Source organism: Buceros rhinoceros, unplaced genomic scaffold (assembly GCF_000710305.1).
Source record: "Buceros rhinoceros silvestris isolate BGI_N320 unplaced genomic scaffold, ASM71030v1 scaffold15365, whole genome shotgun sequence".
Lineage (NCBI taxonomy): Eukaryota > Metazoa > Chordata > Aves > Bucerotiformes > Bucerotidae > Buceros > Buceros rhinoceros.
The window spans coordinates 48,281-63,177 of NW_010412439.1; the positions used below are offsets into that span (position 1 = coordinate 48,281).

The window sequence follows — 14,897 nt, forward strand, 5'->3', positions numbered from 1 at the left end:
AGAAATTGGTTATTTTTACTTTATTGGTTTTAGGTGGAATTTCCTAAAGCTGGAGCAACTGGGAAGTAATATCTCCTTTGAAAGCCGGCAGTATTTTTGTTCCCAATAAATCTACTTTTTTTTTTTAAAAATCTCACCCTCACCTTAAGTGCACGAGTACATGCCATGAAAGACTACTATAATACTATCTGTTAAAGGATAAGCACTGATTATTCACAAATTTGCATAAGAATGAGGGTTTTTTTAAACCAAAATGATAGAATTAAGATTTTAGATAGATTAGATAAAAAAGCATTCGTATTAAATCACTCTATCACCATCCTCTGCCATAGAAGAAGAATGCTGAAATCACCCAGGTGTTTCACCAACTCCCTCTTTTTAAGAAAGACTGAAATTATTTCAAATCACGTGTATGACACAGGCAGCTCCAGGCAGCATTTTGGATCTCTTCCAGTTGCCAATCATCCTGAAAAGGTTAGTAGTTTTGTTGGCTGGAAATTAAGCAGCCGTTAATGGGATGACATAACGTGCAGGTTGTGTGGGAGCCTTCAGCCTAATGAAGGTTTTTGAGGTATTACACATTAACATTTTACGGGAGAAAACCAGTTACTTTTATGTCTTCCTTTGACCTTTTATGAATGGAGAAATACTTCCATTTGCAGTAGCAAACAGTGCCTACTTAGAAGTTACCCTGTCAGTGGGTTCCTACCTGGTTTGATGTTGTTGAACTCCTTTTCTATGGTCTCTTCGGTGGTTGAGAGCATGAGGTTCCTCACATAGAGAATTTTTACCGATGACATGGTGTCTTCGTCCACCTCCACTTCCGGTTCTGCCCAGTCAACAGCAATAGGGTGTCCCCACAACTGGATCCTCCCTTTAACGGAATTGTCACGGTCGATGTCAGACAGGCTTTGGTTCCACTTACTTCTGCTCAGAGACTATTTCACGTGCAGTATGAACATCAGAACAGGCCAATTCTACACACAAGACTGAAATAAGCCTTTCTAAGCTCAAAGTACAACTGCTTCGTTAACTCACTTCCAAAAGCAGATGGGCACACTTTGAGTGTGCTTCTGCTTAGACGCCTGCAGAAATGCAGTGTCCGGAATTAAAGAAGTGAAAATACGGCGTGATTCGTGATTCACTAACGTCTGCGTTCCCTGGAGCGCTCTCTAAAGGGAAATATGTTAATGAACGTATGAAAATCCCTTTTGGCTGCAGAAGTTTAATTCCCTAGGTAATAGGAAAGGCATCCAGAAATCCCAGCTGGATGCAACAAAATGGTAAAAGCAAGGATGTCTCTGTGTGCAAGTATTTGAAGTCATATGGTTCCCACTGGGTGAAGCTGCAGCCTAAGTAGTCGAAAAGGGGTGGCACAAAAAGAGATGAGACATAAAACAGCGTGGGTGTGAAGGAGAAGCCTATGGGCTCTGTCCACACTGTGCTGAGCTGCTGAGGGTCAGGGAATAAAAAGAGCAGATGAAGAGGTAGGTAAAGGTAATGCTGTCACCATGTTATCACACTGAGGTCCATAATCACTTGCACTGAGTCACCTAATTCATTAAGTAATTGATTAGTCAGTTAGAAATGTTTAATATGTAATGAAAACTGACTGCCACGGCCCTGTGTCAGAGCTGTAGGAATCACAGCGATGGGAAGTAGGACACTGGGTAAGGCAGAGCCACCTCTACGTGGCGATGGTTTCTTGGCTTCCTGTCCTCTCTAGGCGGCAATAATACCTTTTTCCTCCTCTTTTTTTTCCCCTACCCCTTCTGCACATCTCACAGGGTGAACTTCCTACCTTATCAGGAGAGAAGAGAAGGATTGAAATCTGGCCACCCATTAATACACAGAGCACCAGATTTCATGAGCTCTGTCTGTGGCCAGCGGCTGGTTCTTTGGATGTACAGCAGCGACCATTTTCTGTCTTAGCAGCATGGCAAGTGCTAGATATGCCTTCCAAATAAGAGCAGTGAGCTTCAGAGTAACAGAAGCGTCTTGATAACGTTATTCAAAGTCACATTGATCCAACACACCAGCTGAAGACACATTCATTTCTGGCATGAAACATTTTTCCAAGCTCCTCCCGTATGTTTGCAACATCAGAAGACTCTGGCTCCTGCTCAAACCTTTCCCCAAACTGTTTACAGAGGATGCCCCTAAATTGGAAATCACCGGTGCCTTGCACATGTCTTTTCAGGGCCACATGCTCATTCCATTGGTATGCTATCTTTGCTCAGGATTTCAGGCGCTCTGCTCCCCAAGACTGCCATCAGCAGCTGTGGCTGTGTCTGCTCCTTCCTTCGTTCTTGATACAGAAACCACGAAAAAGTTGTGCTGAAGCACCAGATGAATGTGCTCCCACAAGCAGGGAGATGCTAAACTGATGCACAAAATGCAGGATAAAAGGAAAAATAGTGTGAGTTATCCCACAATAGCTAAGTGTATTCAGCGCTCAAAATCATATTTCTACAATAAGAACAAAGATTTAAATTACTTGGGATGTTTCAGGGGCTGTCATATAGAAAGAGTGAAAGAATGTTGGTGGATTGTGAACAAGCCTCAAACCAGAAAGAATGTTTATCGGATTCTTTCACCGGCAGGTGAGCTGTATTCGACAAAGCAGTGCAGGAGCAGCTGATCATGAGGAAGGTGAGACAATTTATGAAAGCACTGCAAATGCACTTAATGGTAAGTGACTTCTTCATCTAACACCTGACAAACCTCTCACTGGTTCACAACGGTCTTTGAACGTCTCCCAGCGCTAAACTGCAGAGTCTTATTCTTTATATTGTTTAAATCCTAAAGCAATTCCTCCTTTGAAGTACTCTTCTATCCATTTTCAGGAACATCTTCAGCGCATTTTCAAGGCTGAATATATTCTTGGGTGCTTTTCTGAGTGATTTTCTCCAAGAGACCATAACTGAGGCTCTATTTCATATATTACGCAAGATAACCACAAGGTAATGCATATCCTACAACAAAGCTTATGGAATCACACAGCCGAATCCCCCTAGCTCTACTTTTAATAAAACACTAAATGAATAATCCTAAATGAAGAGCGTGGATAATGAGCATGGTGCTACACCAGGTTCTGCTGTGAATCATGCACCCCGCACCTCAGAGCCAGGGTGACTCCCTCAGACAGCCATGGTGTATTGGGGTCCTTCCTTGCTCGAAGTGTCTCTAGCAGCCAAGAGGAGAAAATCCAGTGGCATTCACTTCCTTGGGTTCTTGGGTCCTCGGGAGACTTCAGTCTCACTGCAGTGCAACGTGTACATAGGTAACCCCTGAGATAAAGCCATCCCTACCACCCTTACCGTCCGTACTGACCTGGGAGCAGTTTCCTCCTGGCCATGGCTGCTGCCCGATGGCTTTCATATTCCACAAAAGCAAAACCCCGGTTTTTGGTTTTATCAGCTGCACTAGGGTAGACAATGACATCCACGACTCCATCCGTGACTTTCTTCATCTCTGCTAAAATTTCCTCCCTCTTCTTTGTTTTGGGGATCCCTCCCACAAATAGGCGACAGTTGTCCACACTGGCACAAACTCCGAGGAGACGCCCGTTCCTGAGCATAAACAACATTGCTGGTTTGTCAGGAGTCAGGGTGGGTTCTCAGATAATTAAAGTAAAATCCCCCTGTTGTCCCAAAACACAAGATCAAACACAAGGCCTCCTGCTCCCGTAGCATATGCTGTTTGGAATATTCAAGCACTTTTGCTCAATGCCAAACCAACCTGAAGGCTGTCACTCTGCTAAATTTGACGTCAGAGTAAGGCAGCACAGTTGAAATGAATGACTTGAGGTCAGGGAGAACTCAAAGCCAAATTTTTTTTCCTGGGATTCTCCCTTTTACTATTTGCAAAACCAGCTGCTAACACGCAACTGTCCCTACCACCCATGGTCACAGCAGTCACTCTTGTTTTGCCACTGGCATAAGCCAGGATTCGTTGTGTTCACCAGTGACTTGTGTCTTCCCAGTCACCGCTGCACCTCTTGACTGAAGTTTGGGGGAAAGAAAATCCCTTGTCATGGAGAGACACCGTTTAGGGGCTTGCTGATGTCAACTGTTGTGCAGACCCCAAAGTAAAAATTTCCTCACACTTTGCTCACCTCTTCATAGTCCAAGTATGACTTGAAGGTCTTGAGAAGTTAAAACTTCTTTAGAGGGGTCTTTGAAACAAGAGAGTAAGCAGAGAATGTGGAGGTGGATGAAGCCTTATCTTTAAGACCTTCCAACCTCCAGTACAAATCATGTTTCCAAGCCCTCCCTGTGTGCCTTCTGAGCTGGTCATGCTTAGGGTTGCAGTTGCTAGTAAAGCAATTCGCAACTCATCTTTTTTTAATTAAAAACAAAACTGAAAGCCATAAAATAGCCAGAACGGTTTATCTCTAAATGTTTCTAAGCAAAGGCATTTACTCATCCCATTTTGAGCTGGAAAAAACCATTAGGTATAGTTGAAATCAAACCCAAACATATGGATGGGTCCATGTGTCATTGATTTCTGGGTGTTTTGTTCCCATTTTTTAGTCACAGACATGAGGGCTTTTTCTGTTCCCATCTATTAGGAAATACCATTTTTGCCATCCTATTTCACCATTTTTTGCAGTTGTTTTGAGTGCCAGATCACACCTGCAGTATAGGTCACAAGAGACTGTGAATGGGAATAAATCCACAAGCAGCCCAGAGGGTTGTTTTTGGTTTGGTTTGTGTTTTTTGGTAAGGAAGAAATTTCCTGCGAAAGATTTTGGCTCTGATGAGCTTATGGCATAAAGCAATGACTGCATGGGGATATAAGAGGTTGATTTCCTCTTAAAGCTCAGGTATCTAAATAACTTTCCTCTGGGCTGCAAGGAAAAATACGACTTACATTAAAAACCGGACTAATATACATGGTTTAAAGAAGATGTGAAGGTGTTTGCCACACTTACCTAATTTCATAATTATTGAGTTGCTTTATTGCATTCTTTGCCTCCTGTTTATTTGAGAAGGTCACAAAGGCATAGCCTCGGTTGTTGCCATTGAAGTCCATCATCATTCTCATTTCATAGATTTTGCCTATCTACAAAGAAAAACACTTGTCAGCAACATGAGGGGTGCTTAAATAAGACTGAGTCCTTCCTTGACTATGTCACGCCAGAGCTCCACCAGTAGTCTGGGCCAAATAGTCTCCAGCCTTGAAATGCAGCTTTGATCATCAACCTCTGCAATACAATTACCCACCATAAAGTCTTACTTTTTCACACAGTGGTATAAGTTCATCTTCAAAGAGGTCTCGGGGCAGTTTTCCTATAAAGATCTCACACCCCCTCTCTGGTGGAGGACCATCCCAGTCAGGAGGTGGGCCTCCATATTTCCTCTGCCCATTTTCCTGCCATGGAGAAAAATAAAAGAATGGTTTAGATACAGATTTTAAATGTGGATATAACCAACCCCTTTCCAGGAAACGACACTTCAAACACGCTCCATTAACAGTGGGCTGGAGACCTGTGTCCTCCTTCCCGTCAAGGAGCAACTGCGTACAAACTCATCAAAGATAACGTGGTGTGCATTGGCTGCCCAACTGCCGTATCTATGCTGAAAGGGTTTGATAAGCTGGTTAGCATACTGGTGATGTACTGGAGAAGGGTCTGACGTGCACTAGCTGGGTTTTGCTAAGGAGCAAGCATCAGGGTATGATCTGCAACTCAGCTGCTACTTCAGTGTCCAAGATGAAGACAGCCAAATTCCTCCTTGAGAAGTGTAGGTCTTCTTGGCTACAGGAGGTGAATCTCTATGGCATTAGTACTTTAGTTGTGGACTGCATAATATGACACTTGTAAAATTCATAACTCGTCATGACTCCTCATCCAATCATAAACATTTATTAGCAATGATATTGCCTCTTCTTTTAGTAATCGATGGAGAGTTTCCTGCTCTACAGACCAGAAAAGAATACTGGAAAAGAAAAGATACTGGAAGGATCATGTCTGAAAGCAGAAGGACCTTCCAAAACCAGAAGGCATCTGGACCTCAGAAGGTGGTAATATAGAGGAAAGGCTTGGGATGAAGGTAGAAATTTGGAGAGAGATGTGAGTAGAGTGAAAGGGGACGTTCAGGGAGCCTGATGCATCACTGGCAGCAAGTGATGCTGGAGCTGTTCAGCGCTCTTGAAGAAAGAGTTTTGTGTCAGCAGTTAGCTTAGTGAAGAGGCAGCAATGCTTGGCACAAGGCATGGTGAGGACCTGGGCCTGGAGATGGGCCTAGAGAAACGGTGCACCCCAATGCCCGCTCCTTCCTGCACCTAGGAGCAGTGAAGCCCTTGCCCTAACTGTGCTGGGAATTTCAAAAGGACCCAGCAGAGGACAAGGTCTGGGCAGAGGACATGACACAAGCAGCTCCACAGCAGGAACAGAGGAGAGCAATTGCTGCTGGGAGACCATGCAAGGGGCAAAAAATACACTTGCCAACCCAGGAGTTTCTTCAGGCAGGGAACAAGTCTTGGCCTCAAATAATATTCAAAGCTGTGAAAAACAGCCAATATTTTCTCTTTTTGTTATACTCTTGCTAGGTGAGTCTGATTATGTTCTCCTGTCCTATCTTTAATTATTTTCCCGTATTTCTTGTTTTCCTTCTTATCTTCATTCGCATGCTTGCTTGCTTGCTTGCTTCCTTCCTCTTCCCTCTCCCGCCCTGCATCAATTCCAGAGGAGCTGGAACTCCGGTCATTCTGGTGATTTTTCTAGTTTTTGCTCCCTGGTCATTTCTGTAGTCATTTCCCACTCTGGGATTATTCCAGGCAGGTGAATACCTGTGCAGCTGACTTAAGAGGAAGGCCTAAAGCAGGGATCTTTGCAGGAAAATAAAAATAAACCACTAACACTTTCAGGCTCTTTTTCTGCCCCCAGTTTGGCTGAGTATGTTGCTGGCATAGGCTTTATCCATCTCTCAAGCCTTTCGTTAGGTGAAGAAAAAAGCGATGGTTGTGTTTTGTGTTGTTGCCGTCATCTGCAATCTTCACTGGTGTGTTGGCTGGAGGAATGCTGAACTCATCAATAATGGTCTGAAAATGGTCAGAGGAGACTTACTATCCCACTTGAAGCCAAGTGAGAGACAATCGGGTTTTTTTTTTCATTTTGTCAGTATTTGTGGGAGCTGTTGTGTGATGAGGCACAGCAGAAAATAAAGTCTTCCCTCAATCTGCAGTGGCTTCATTTTTGTCTTGCAGGCAGCATCTCAACAAACTCGTCTTGACAAGGTGTCTGGAGGGAAGAAGGACTTAATCATCCACTTCACAAAGACGAGTGACCCTGGCATGCTTTAAGGGAGGTGTTTGGCTGAGCCCATAGATAGGTTGGAAGAAAAACCCAAAGAGACATGGAAAGGAAATAAGGAAGGGAGGGAAAAAAAGAAAAAGAAAGAAAGAAAGAAAGAAAGAAAGGAAGGAAGGAAGGAAGGAAGGAAGGAAGGAAGAAAGAAAGGAAGGAAGGAAGAAAGAAAGGAAGGAAGGAAGAAAGAAAGAAAGAAAGAAAGAAAGAAAGAAAGAAAGAAAGAAAGAAAGAAAGAAAGAAAGAAAGAAAGAAAGAAAGAAAGAAAGAAAGAAAGGAAGGAAGGAAGAAAGGAAGGAAGGAAGAAAGGAAGGAAGGAAGGAAGAAAGAAAAAGGAAGAAAGAAAGAAAAGACGAAATAGTAAGCTTGGAATGGCAAAGGTAGGGAGAAAGAAGATGTTGGGGTTGGAGGTGGGGGCTGGGGCTTGAAGTCTGTGGTTTAGTCATGAGCTATTCTCAGATGTGACAGTATGAAGAACTGAAGACAAGGATGAAGAAAGCCACAGTAAATATAGGACACAGAGAATTTATTGACCTTCTGGGTCAGGTACAGCAGAAAACCTCCTCAAGGGCAACAAACCCAGCTGCTGGCCTGATCCTGAGGTGGACACAGGATTAAGGGCTAGAGGAAAATGAGTCTCAGTTTTTGCTTTGGGTCGTTGTGTCCTCTAGTACCATGCAAAGCAAGACAAAGTTCAAGGCAGCCACCTGCCTAAAATTGGGTGTTTCCAGATACTTCTTCCAGGATGCAAGGTTGGTCATATTAGTGCTCAGTGCTTTAGAAAAATGAGCTAGTTTTGGTCATGCTAACTGAGAAAGACTTCTTCAATATGGCATTTGAAGGACAAGCCCAGTCTCCATCTGCCCTAGCCAGTTTTGCACTTGGAGACCTTGAAGAGTAAATGGGAGCAAACCTTTGGTGTTTGGGCAGGTGAGGCACCTGCCTCATGTGCACTTGTACGTGTGCAAGGGTCTGTGCAAAAGGCAGGTCTGGTGGTGACCTGGTCTGGTTGTAATTCTTATGGCCAACCCTGGACCTGAATGTTTTTTAGTGCATCTTCTTTGCTACGCTATCACTGCAGCCATGGTTTTGAGACAGAAATCCCATTTCCCAACATTTTAGCAGTGCTCTGTCTTTTTTTCTCCCCCACTCTTATCATAATTTGGCATTGGGCAAAGAATTCCTGCAGGAATAAGATCCTGCTGCATAAAACCCAGCATCTATTACGTGTAGGTACGTGCAGCACCTACGTTAGAGAAAACAGAGGCAGGATGTGTGAGGAGCACTTGATGAGTACAGATTCACTGCTCAAGCCCCCAGTGCAACGCATCGCTTCAGGGTGAGGCCAGACGCTGTTCACAAAAGGACATGACCGTGAGCTCCTACCTGGATCAAATTATATCCCGTTCGCTGAATTAATGCACGGAGGGCGGCTTCTTTCTGTATGCCGGTCAATCCATCCCCGGATTTGTGATTTGATTCCATTGTGAGTGATTATCAGCAAAAAATCAGGTTAATTAGGGGTGCTCACTGCAATCAAATTTAAGATAAATTAAATAAAATAATACGGCCAGAAGGAGAAAGTCCACCCTCCTGAGAAAGTTAACAGGATCATTCTTACTAAATCAGTTATTTTGAGATAAAACCAAAATGGAACACCACAGACCATGGAAGAAGTAAAACTACCCCCCTCACGTCGCATGACAACAAACAGCATTTAAACCCTCAGTCGGATTTCGAACAGCATTCTAGTGAGATGCAGAGGGATATTGTCACGTATCGGCGCACGTGTCTTGGCAGGGGAAATACATGTAAGATGCCTGATTCTGTGCCAAGCGCGTGAAGAGAAGTAAGTCCTTCATGCTATGGCATCCCATGAGGAGGGAATCTAGTACAAGCTATGTCCAGCACTTTATGAGAAATAAGACCTAGGTCCAGATTTGGCCCATTTTTAAAAATCTAGAATATGGCAGAACTTTAGGTCTGTATCTAGATTAGGGCTGAAACAACCTTGGGTTCAGGTGTTTAGATTCAGAGCTGTAGTTTTAGGTCGTATCTAACTTTTAAGTCTTGGTTTTGGGTTGAAAATACTGTAAAGCTGAAATCTGAATTGGCAAAGGTGAAATTATAAGATGGACTTGCTACCTATAATTTCAGGCTGCCCTGTTTTTTGCTGCATGCTGAGCTTTGAGCTCATGCAAAAACCATTTGTGTGATCCAGACATAGAAACAAAGTCTGCAGCTGCAGCATTGAGCTTGAGGACTCATGATGATGGGCCGATGCTGAACACCAGCAAGAGCAAAACCAGCTGCCTCCTTGGCTCCTTATAGCTACGACGTGTGCTGTAGGCCGGTGGGACCAAGAACTTCATGAGCAGGAAATCGCTAAATTGTGCCATCCAAAATGACTGCTATTTCCTGAAATTGCTTTCAGTTATACAAAGGTGGAGACAACAAAAGGTGGTAACTCCCAGGCTTGCTTGGAGAGCAAACAGGGTCAAAAGGGGCCAGGATGGGTGTCCTGGGGATGAGGGGGGCACCCTGGGACCCACCAAGGCACAGGGACAGGGAAGGGCATGGGATGGTGGTGAGGATCTTGATCAGGGGAGAAGGGAAACCTGGCGGAGCAGAGGCGGGGTGACAGAAAAGGGGAAGGAGGATGGATTGCTGTGGCTGCATCCTGAGCTAATGCCACATTTTGGGGAGAGGACCCTCTACAACCCCTCTGTGCAGCAGGTCTCTTGGTGCACGTCGCATGAGCATGACACATAAATAAACGCAGGTAAAGAAATGCAACCTGTTCAGCTACGGCAGATTTTCTGAGTGTTCCATGATACTACGGAAGGAACAGACAAGGTCTTCTCCAATAACTGGCTGTTCAACACCAGAGTCTTTTATCAGCACATGACGCTTTGGGGGTTTATTGAGGGAAGAGCTAAGATTCGAGGCTGGCCACTTTGCCTGCGGACATTACTTGATCTGTGCTCCTCTATCTTTGTAACCTGGAAGACCTGAAAAGGTGCTTTAAATTTAAAGAGATGGATTAATCTCAGCACCTAAAATGGGGCATGAGCACAGGTGCTTGGAGGATTTCAGCCTTGTGTCACTTGGGCTCTGCCCCACGGAGCTTCAGAGACCACGACTTCGATACTTGGGAATAGAGACACTTCTGTACTGCCAGATTTTGGAGCCGTTTATTGCTGAGGTTTGTGAGACCCTTCTGATTTATTTTTGCCATACTTCCAGGTTCTCCAGTGTTTTAATTACTACCAACGCACAGGGGCTAGAAGACGGACTGTGTAATGCCATAGCTCTCTGCTTTCTCTAATTCCAAAATGAGTGTTTTCTGCAGCAACCGGAGCTCGAGTATGGTTTTGTTTTGCCCTTGCTGAGGGCAGCAGCAAAACCCCTTCAATGCTTGAGGTTTCTGCGCCCGCTAACTCCTCTGGAACTGGGGTTCAGCATGGCATGGGGTAAGATAGCACAGTGCTGTGTAAAAATGTCAGCTGCTTTCCCAGGCTGCTAAAGAAGGAAAAAACAGTTGTTAAAAAAACCCAACTAAAATCCAATTTGGTTTTGCATCCTTCCCCACCTGGGCAGAGACACCCTATATGCACCCTATAGAGGGAAGCTTGGGCGTACCGCCGATTTAGACCCTTATGTTTTACTTTTGCTGCATCCCGGTTTCAGCAGGGGCTTGAGCGATCAGATATTGTGCAGATTTGCACGGTGCTCCACAGGTCTCTGTTAGCCGTTGTATCTGGGCTTGAGCTCATCCTCAAGTACTCGGAAGCTGAGACAGAGGTGGGAAGGAAAACAGACTACATATCCGCGCTAAAGCAGATATCTCTAATATTCACTTTCTCTGATTTTATAGTTTTTTTTCTCCTCTATCAGGTATATCAGTGCTGCAGCGACCTACTTCCCAACAGGGAGGCTGCCCCTGGGTGTCAGGGCGCAGCGGCAGGCAGGGGCTGCCTGCAGTCCGCAGGCTCCTCACCCTGCGCTGGCAGCGCCTCCTCTCCATGCCAGGAAAGCAGCTGGGCTGCAGCCAGGCAAGCCTTGGCGGCTTTCCACGGTGGCTGAGGTTTCCAGTCTGCCCTCAGCTGTGACCTAGATAGATGAGTAGTGTAAGAGCCTTTTTTCCCTACCCTTCCTGCCCCCTGCAAATTGCACTTTTTCATGCTGCATTTCCCTGCAGGCTGGGTGTTTCAGTGGCTGCTGGTTTAAATGCATTTTCATGCAGAGCTTTAAGTGCCATATGTCTCTGTACCTCTCCTCTGGGGAGGAGTAATTTCCAGTAACATCTCACTCCAGGTGATGGTTTCATGCTGAGCAGTGACCACAAGCCACAGGGCTGGGGGAGGGACAGGGATAGAGCATCTCTGAGCCTGATGTAATTACAGCAGGAACAATACCCCTCTTTATCTGTTGTCTTTTTAGATAAGACCAGGTGAGCTATTTTGAGCTCCTCTCTTAACACATCCTGCAAATTTTTTAGGCTCTAGCATGTCTGGACATTGGTGTACTCCAAGATACGCTCAAGCAATCCCCTAGGAATAGGGGAGCAAAAGCGTTCGCAGTTGTGTAGTGTTAATCACCACTGCTGCAAAATCCAGCGTTGGAGCCTTCCATGTGTTTTTTGAAAGTGTCAGAAAAATTGCTCGCTGTGCTCTCGGGGTGTGTGCAGTGGCCCTGCTGGAAGCAGGGTCCAGCTGGAGATCCCCACGCCAGACACCTCCAGCCTGAGCTACTCCGCAAGTCTCCGCTCCTGTCTCAGGAGGAGCATCAGAGGTCAGGGCTGGACAGCGCTGCACGCTCAGGGTTTGGACGGGCACATGGATGACCCAGCACAACACCCAGATCCAGTTTTGTAATGCCACTCTCAGAAATTATGTCCCTCCTACTGATTACCAGCCCAAAGCCATTCACAGCTAATTTGTAAGCCTTGTTTCTAGAAAGCTTTCCTCCGTCAGTCGAGTTTCCCTGGGCTGCAAGCAGAAACGATACTTCTCTTTTTTAAGAGGTCTAATCCCAACACAACAGATCCCAAGCACGGTAAAACAGGCTTTCCAGCCCCACATTTTCCAAGCACCTCTTCTCTCCTCGCTTCTCTCCTGCCTCCTTTGGCCTGAGAACATCTCAGCATCTTTTTAAACGGGGCACTTTTCCACTTCTGCCACCAGTGCGTCCAGACTATTTCCAGGATACAAGAAACAAGGATGGTTTTTTTCTGAAACTAGTGGGATTTCAGCACTTTCCCTTTATTCCAGCCATCAGCCTCAGCCCTCGCAGTGGTCCTAGAGCGCTGGGCTATGTTTTTTATCGTTAAGAGTAAGGGAGGAGTGTTGCTGTCGGGACCTGGGGGAAACATGATTATTTTCTCTCCTCCTTTTTTCCCTGGGCCGTTAATCAATTAGCAAATCCACCCTCACAGGGGAAACCTCCCCTTCAATGGCTGCTATTCATGCTAGAAAGTGTGAATAACTGCAGCAAATTAAAAAAGTATTTTTAGCACTATTTCTTAAAAAAATCCAAACCATCAACCACACTTACTAAAAATAATTGTTCTGGAATTCAATAATTTTCAGGGGCTTTCTGTTAATAAGGACAATTATGCTAAAAAGAAAATAAATTTTAAAATGGGGAGAAGTTGCATTTCATTCAGATTTTTATATTGAAATTATGACCTTCAGCGGTGCAAACTGTCCAGGTGCGTTTCCTATTGTATCCTCATTTTTGTCCATTTTTTTCAACAACACTGCCAAATTGTCATGGTCACAGAAACAAGAACCCCGGGCCATTAGAAAGGAAGGTTCTGCTTTTATCTTAAGTCAGAACGTTGCTGCATTTGATTTTCCTCTCTCCATTGAATGCTCTCATTTGTTTTAGGTATCTATTAAAGCTCTAAAATGCCAAGGTAAGAAAAAGTACTTTGATGCCTAACAAACCCCATATTGACAAGAAACAAATTTATAACACTGCTTCAGCTCTCCATGACCGCTTCTACGTCCCGTTCCCTTGACAGCTACTGCAGGCAGATCTATGCTTTGCTACAGCCAGACAGGAGCAAGACGAACCCCGAATGCTTTCACCTCAAAAAATGTGGATTTTACTCCACTCTTGGGTTATTTGTTTGGAAACCAGGGAGTCAGTTTTCCCCTTCAAGGGATGTCTCCCGTGCCGGGATCTTTGTGGAGAGGAGGTAAGGTGATATTTGCAGCTGGACCCTGCGCTCTTCTCCCACTGCCTCTGCGCTCTGAGCCTGCCCCTTCGCAGCCCTTTCAGGGAAACCTGGTTACTGTTTCCGCGAATGAGATAACGAAACTGCGTGCGCTGCACGGATCAATACACCTCCATGTCTGGATGTGCCGAGCCACTCGGACAAGTTTAATGAAGGCTGTTTTGCACCAGCGCCCCGTTGGTGCAACGGTTCCTCGCAAAGAATAACAGCCTTTGAGGATCAATACACCTCCATGTCTGGATGTGCCGAGCCACTCGGACAAGTTTAATGAAGGCTGTTTTGCACCAGCGCCCCGTTGGTGCAACGGTTCCTCGCAAAGAATAACAGCCTTTGAGAAGACTGGATTTTTATATTTCACGTTTTACCCTCAATAACCCGAAGAGGTAGTTACTAGAGAAACTACTTGATTTTAGGTTATCAGCTTGCTTCTCAAGGTTTTGGGGTGGTTTTTTCCTTCCTTCAGGGTCCAAACAATATATATTCATATATATATATATACACACAAAACATGAAGCGTTCTCGATACTCTTCCTAAAAGTAGACACTTGAAGCTTTATGAGCTTCCACCAGCTCTTTGCTAGGGTGACTCACGCTGTGGGACAGAGTCTGATGGAGCAACACGGCACGGGGCTCCGGTCCTTGTGCTTTCCAGGGCCTAGGGGATGTTCCGGCTCAGGAGGTCCCATGGAAAGTGGGAACTCATCGGTATTTGCAGTAAAGTGGCATAAATTCGAAGTTACAGGAGAGTACTACATGCTTTGCAGCACTTGGACCCCGGGAAAAATATCTCGCGTACAAACCAGCAAGGTTTTACTCAGCTTCTTTTGCTTGGGAAGCAGCTTTTCTCTTTGAAACACTTCTCCCCTCTCACGCTGCTTTTGCAGCTGTGTTACCAAACGCACGCAGCATGCCCCCAAAAGACCTTTCTAAGGATGAAGGGCACCTGATGCTCAGCCCAGCTTCCTTCTCCCCTGATTTATTTGCAGAACCACGTGCCAGATGCTTTGAAGTCAACCTCCCTCCTGTGCCTGCTCCCACCTGAGCCTCCTATTTCACCAAGGGAAACTAGCTCAAGAGAAGCATTACGTATTGGGCAGAAAGCCAGCTAATTTGAAGAGATTGCAGAAAATTGAGATTTTTTAGGATCAGCGATTGCCTTTGAAACGGAGACCAACCTTTTGCCAAGAGAAGGAGGAATAAGAAGTTGGCTGGAAAGTTCTCTAATGATTAGCTCTAGAAAGTTGTGCTTTAACAAATCGAGACTGAATTATCACAGGGAAAATCCCTCCTCCCCACTCCACCTTGTCTGGCTTCACTTTTCTGGCAATCACCAGCAATAGG

At 45.1% G+C, this 14,897-nt stretch overlaps 1 protein-coding gene across 1 annotated transcript in view; it reads right to left on the minus strand.

Annotated features, from left to right (window-relative positions):
* Positions 1-8,797, minus strand: part of A1CF (APOBEC1 complementation factor) — a 20,124-nt gene extending 11,327 nt beyond the window's left edge. Inside the window, exons 1-5 of the mRNA XM_010136400.1 lie at positions 8,699-8,797; positions 5,242-5,376; positions 4,937-5,067; positions 3,334-3,572; positions 710-874 (exon numbers count right to left, since the gene is read on the minus strand). Of these exons, the coding sequence (XP_010134702.1) occupies positions 710-874; positions 3,334-3,572; positions 4,937-5,067; positions 5,242-5,376; positions 8,699-8,797 (769 nt within the window). The remainder of the gene's footprint in view (positions 1-709; positions 875-3,333; positions 3,573-4,936; positions 5,068-5,241; positions 5,377-8,698) is intronic.
* Positions 8,798-14,897: the final 6,100 nt, after the last annotated feature.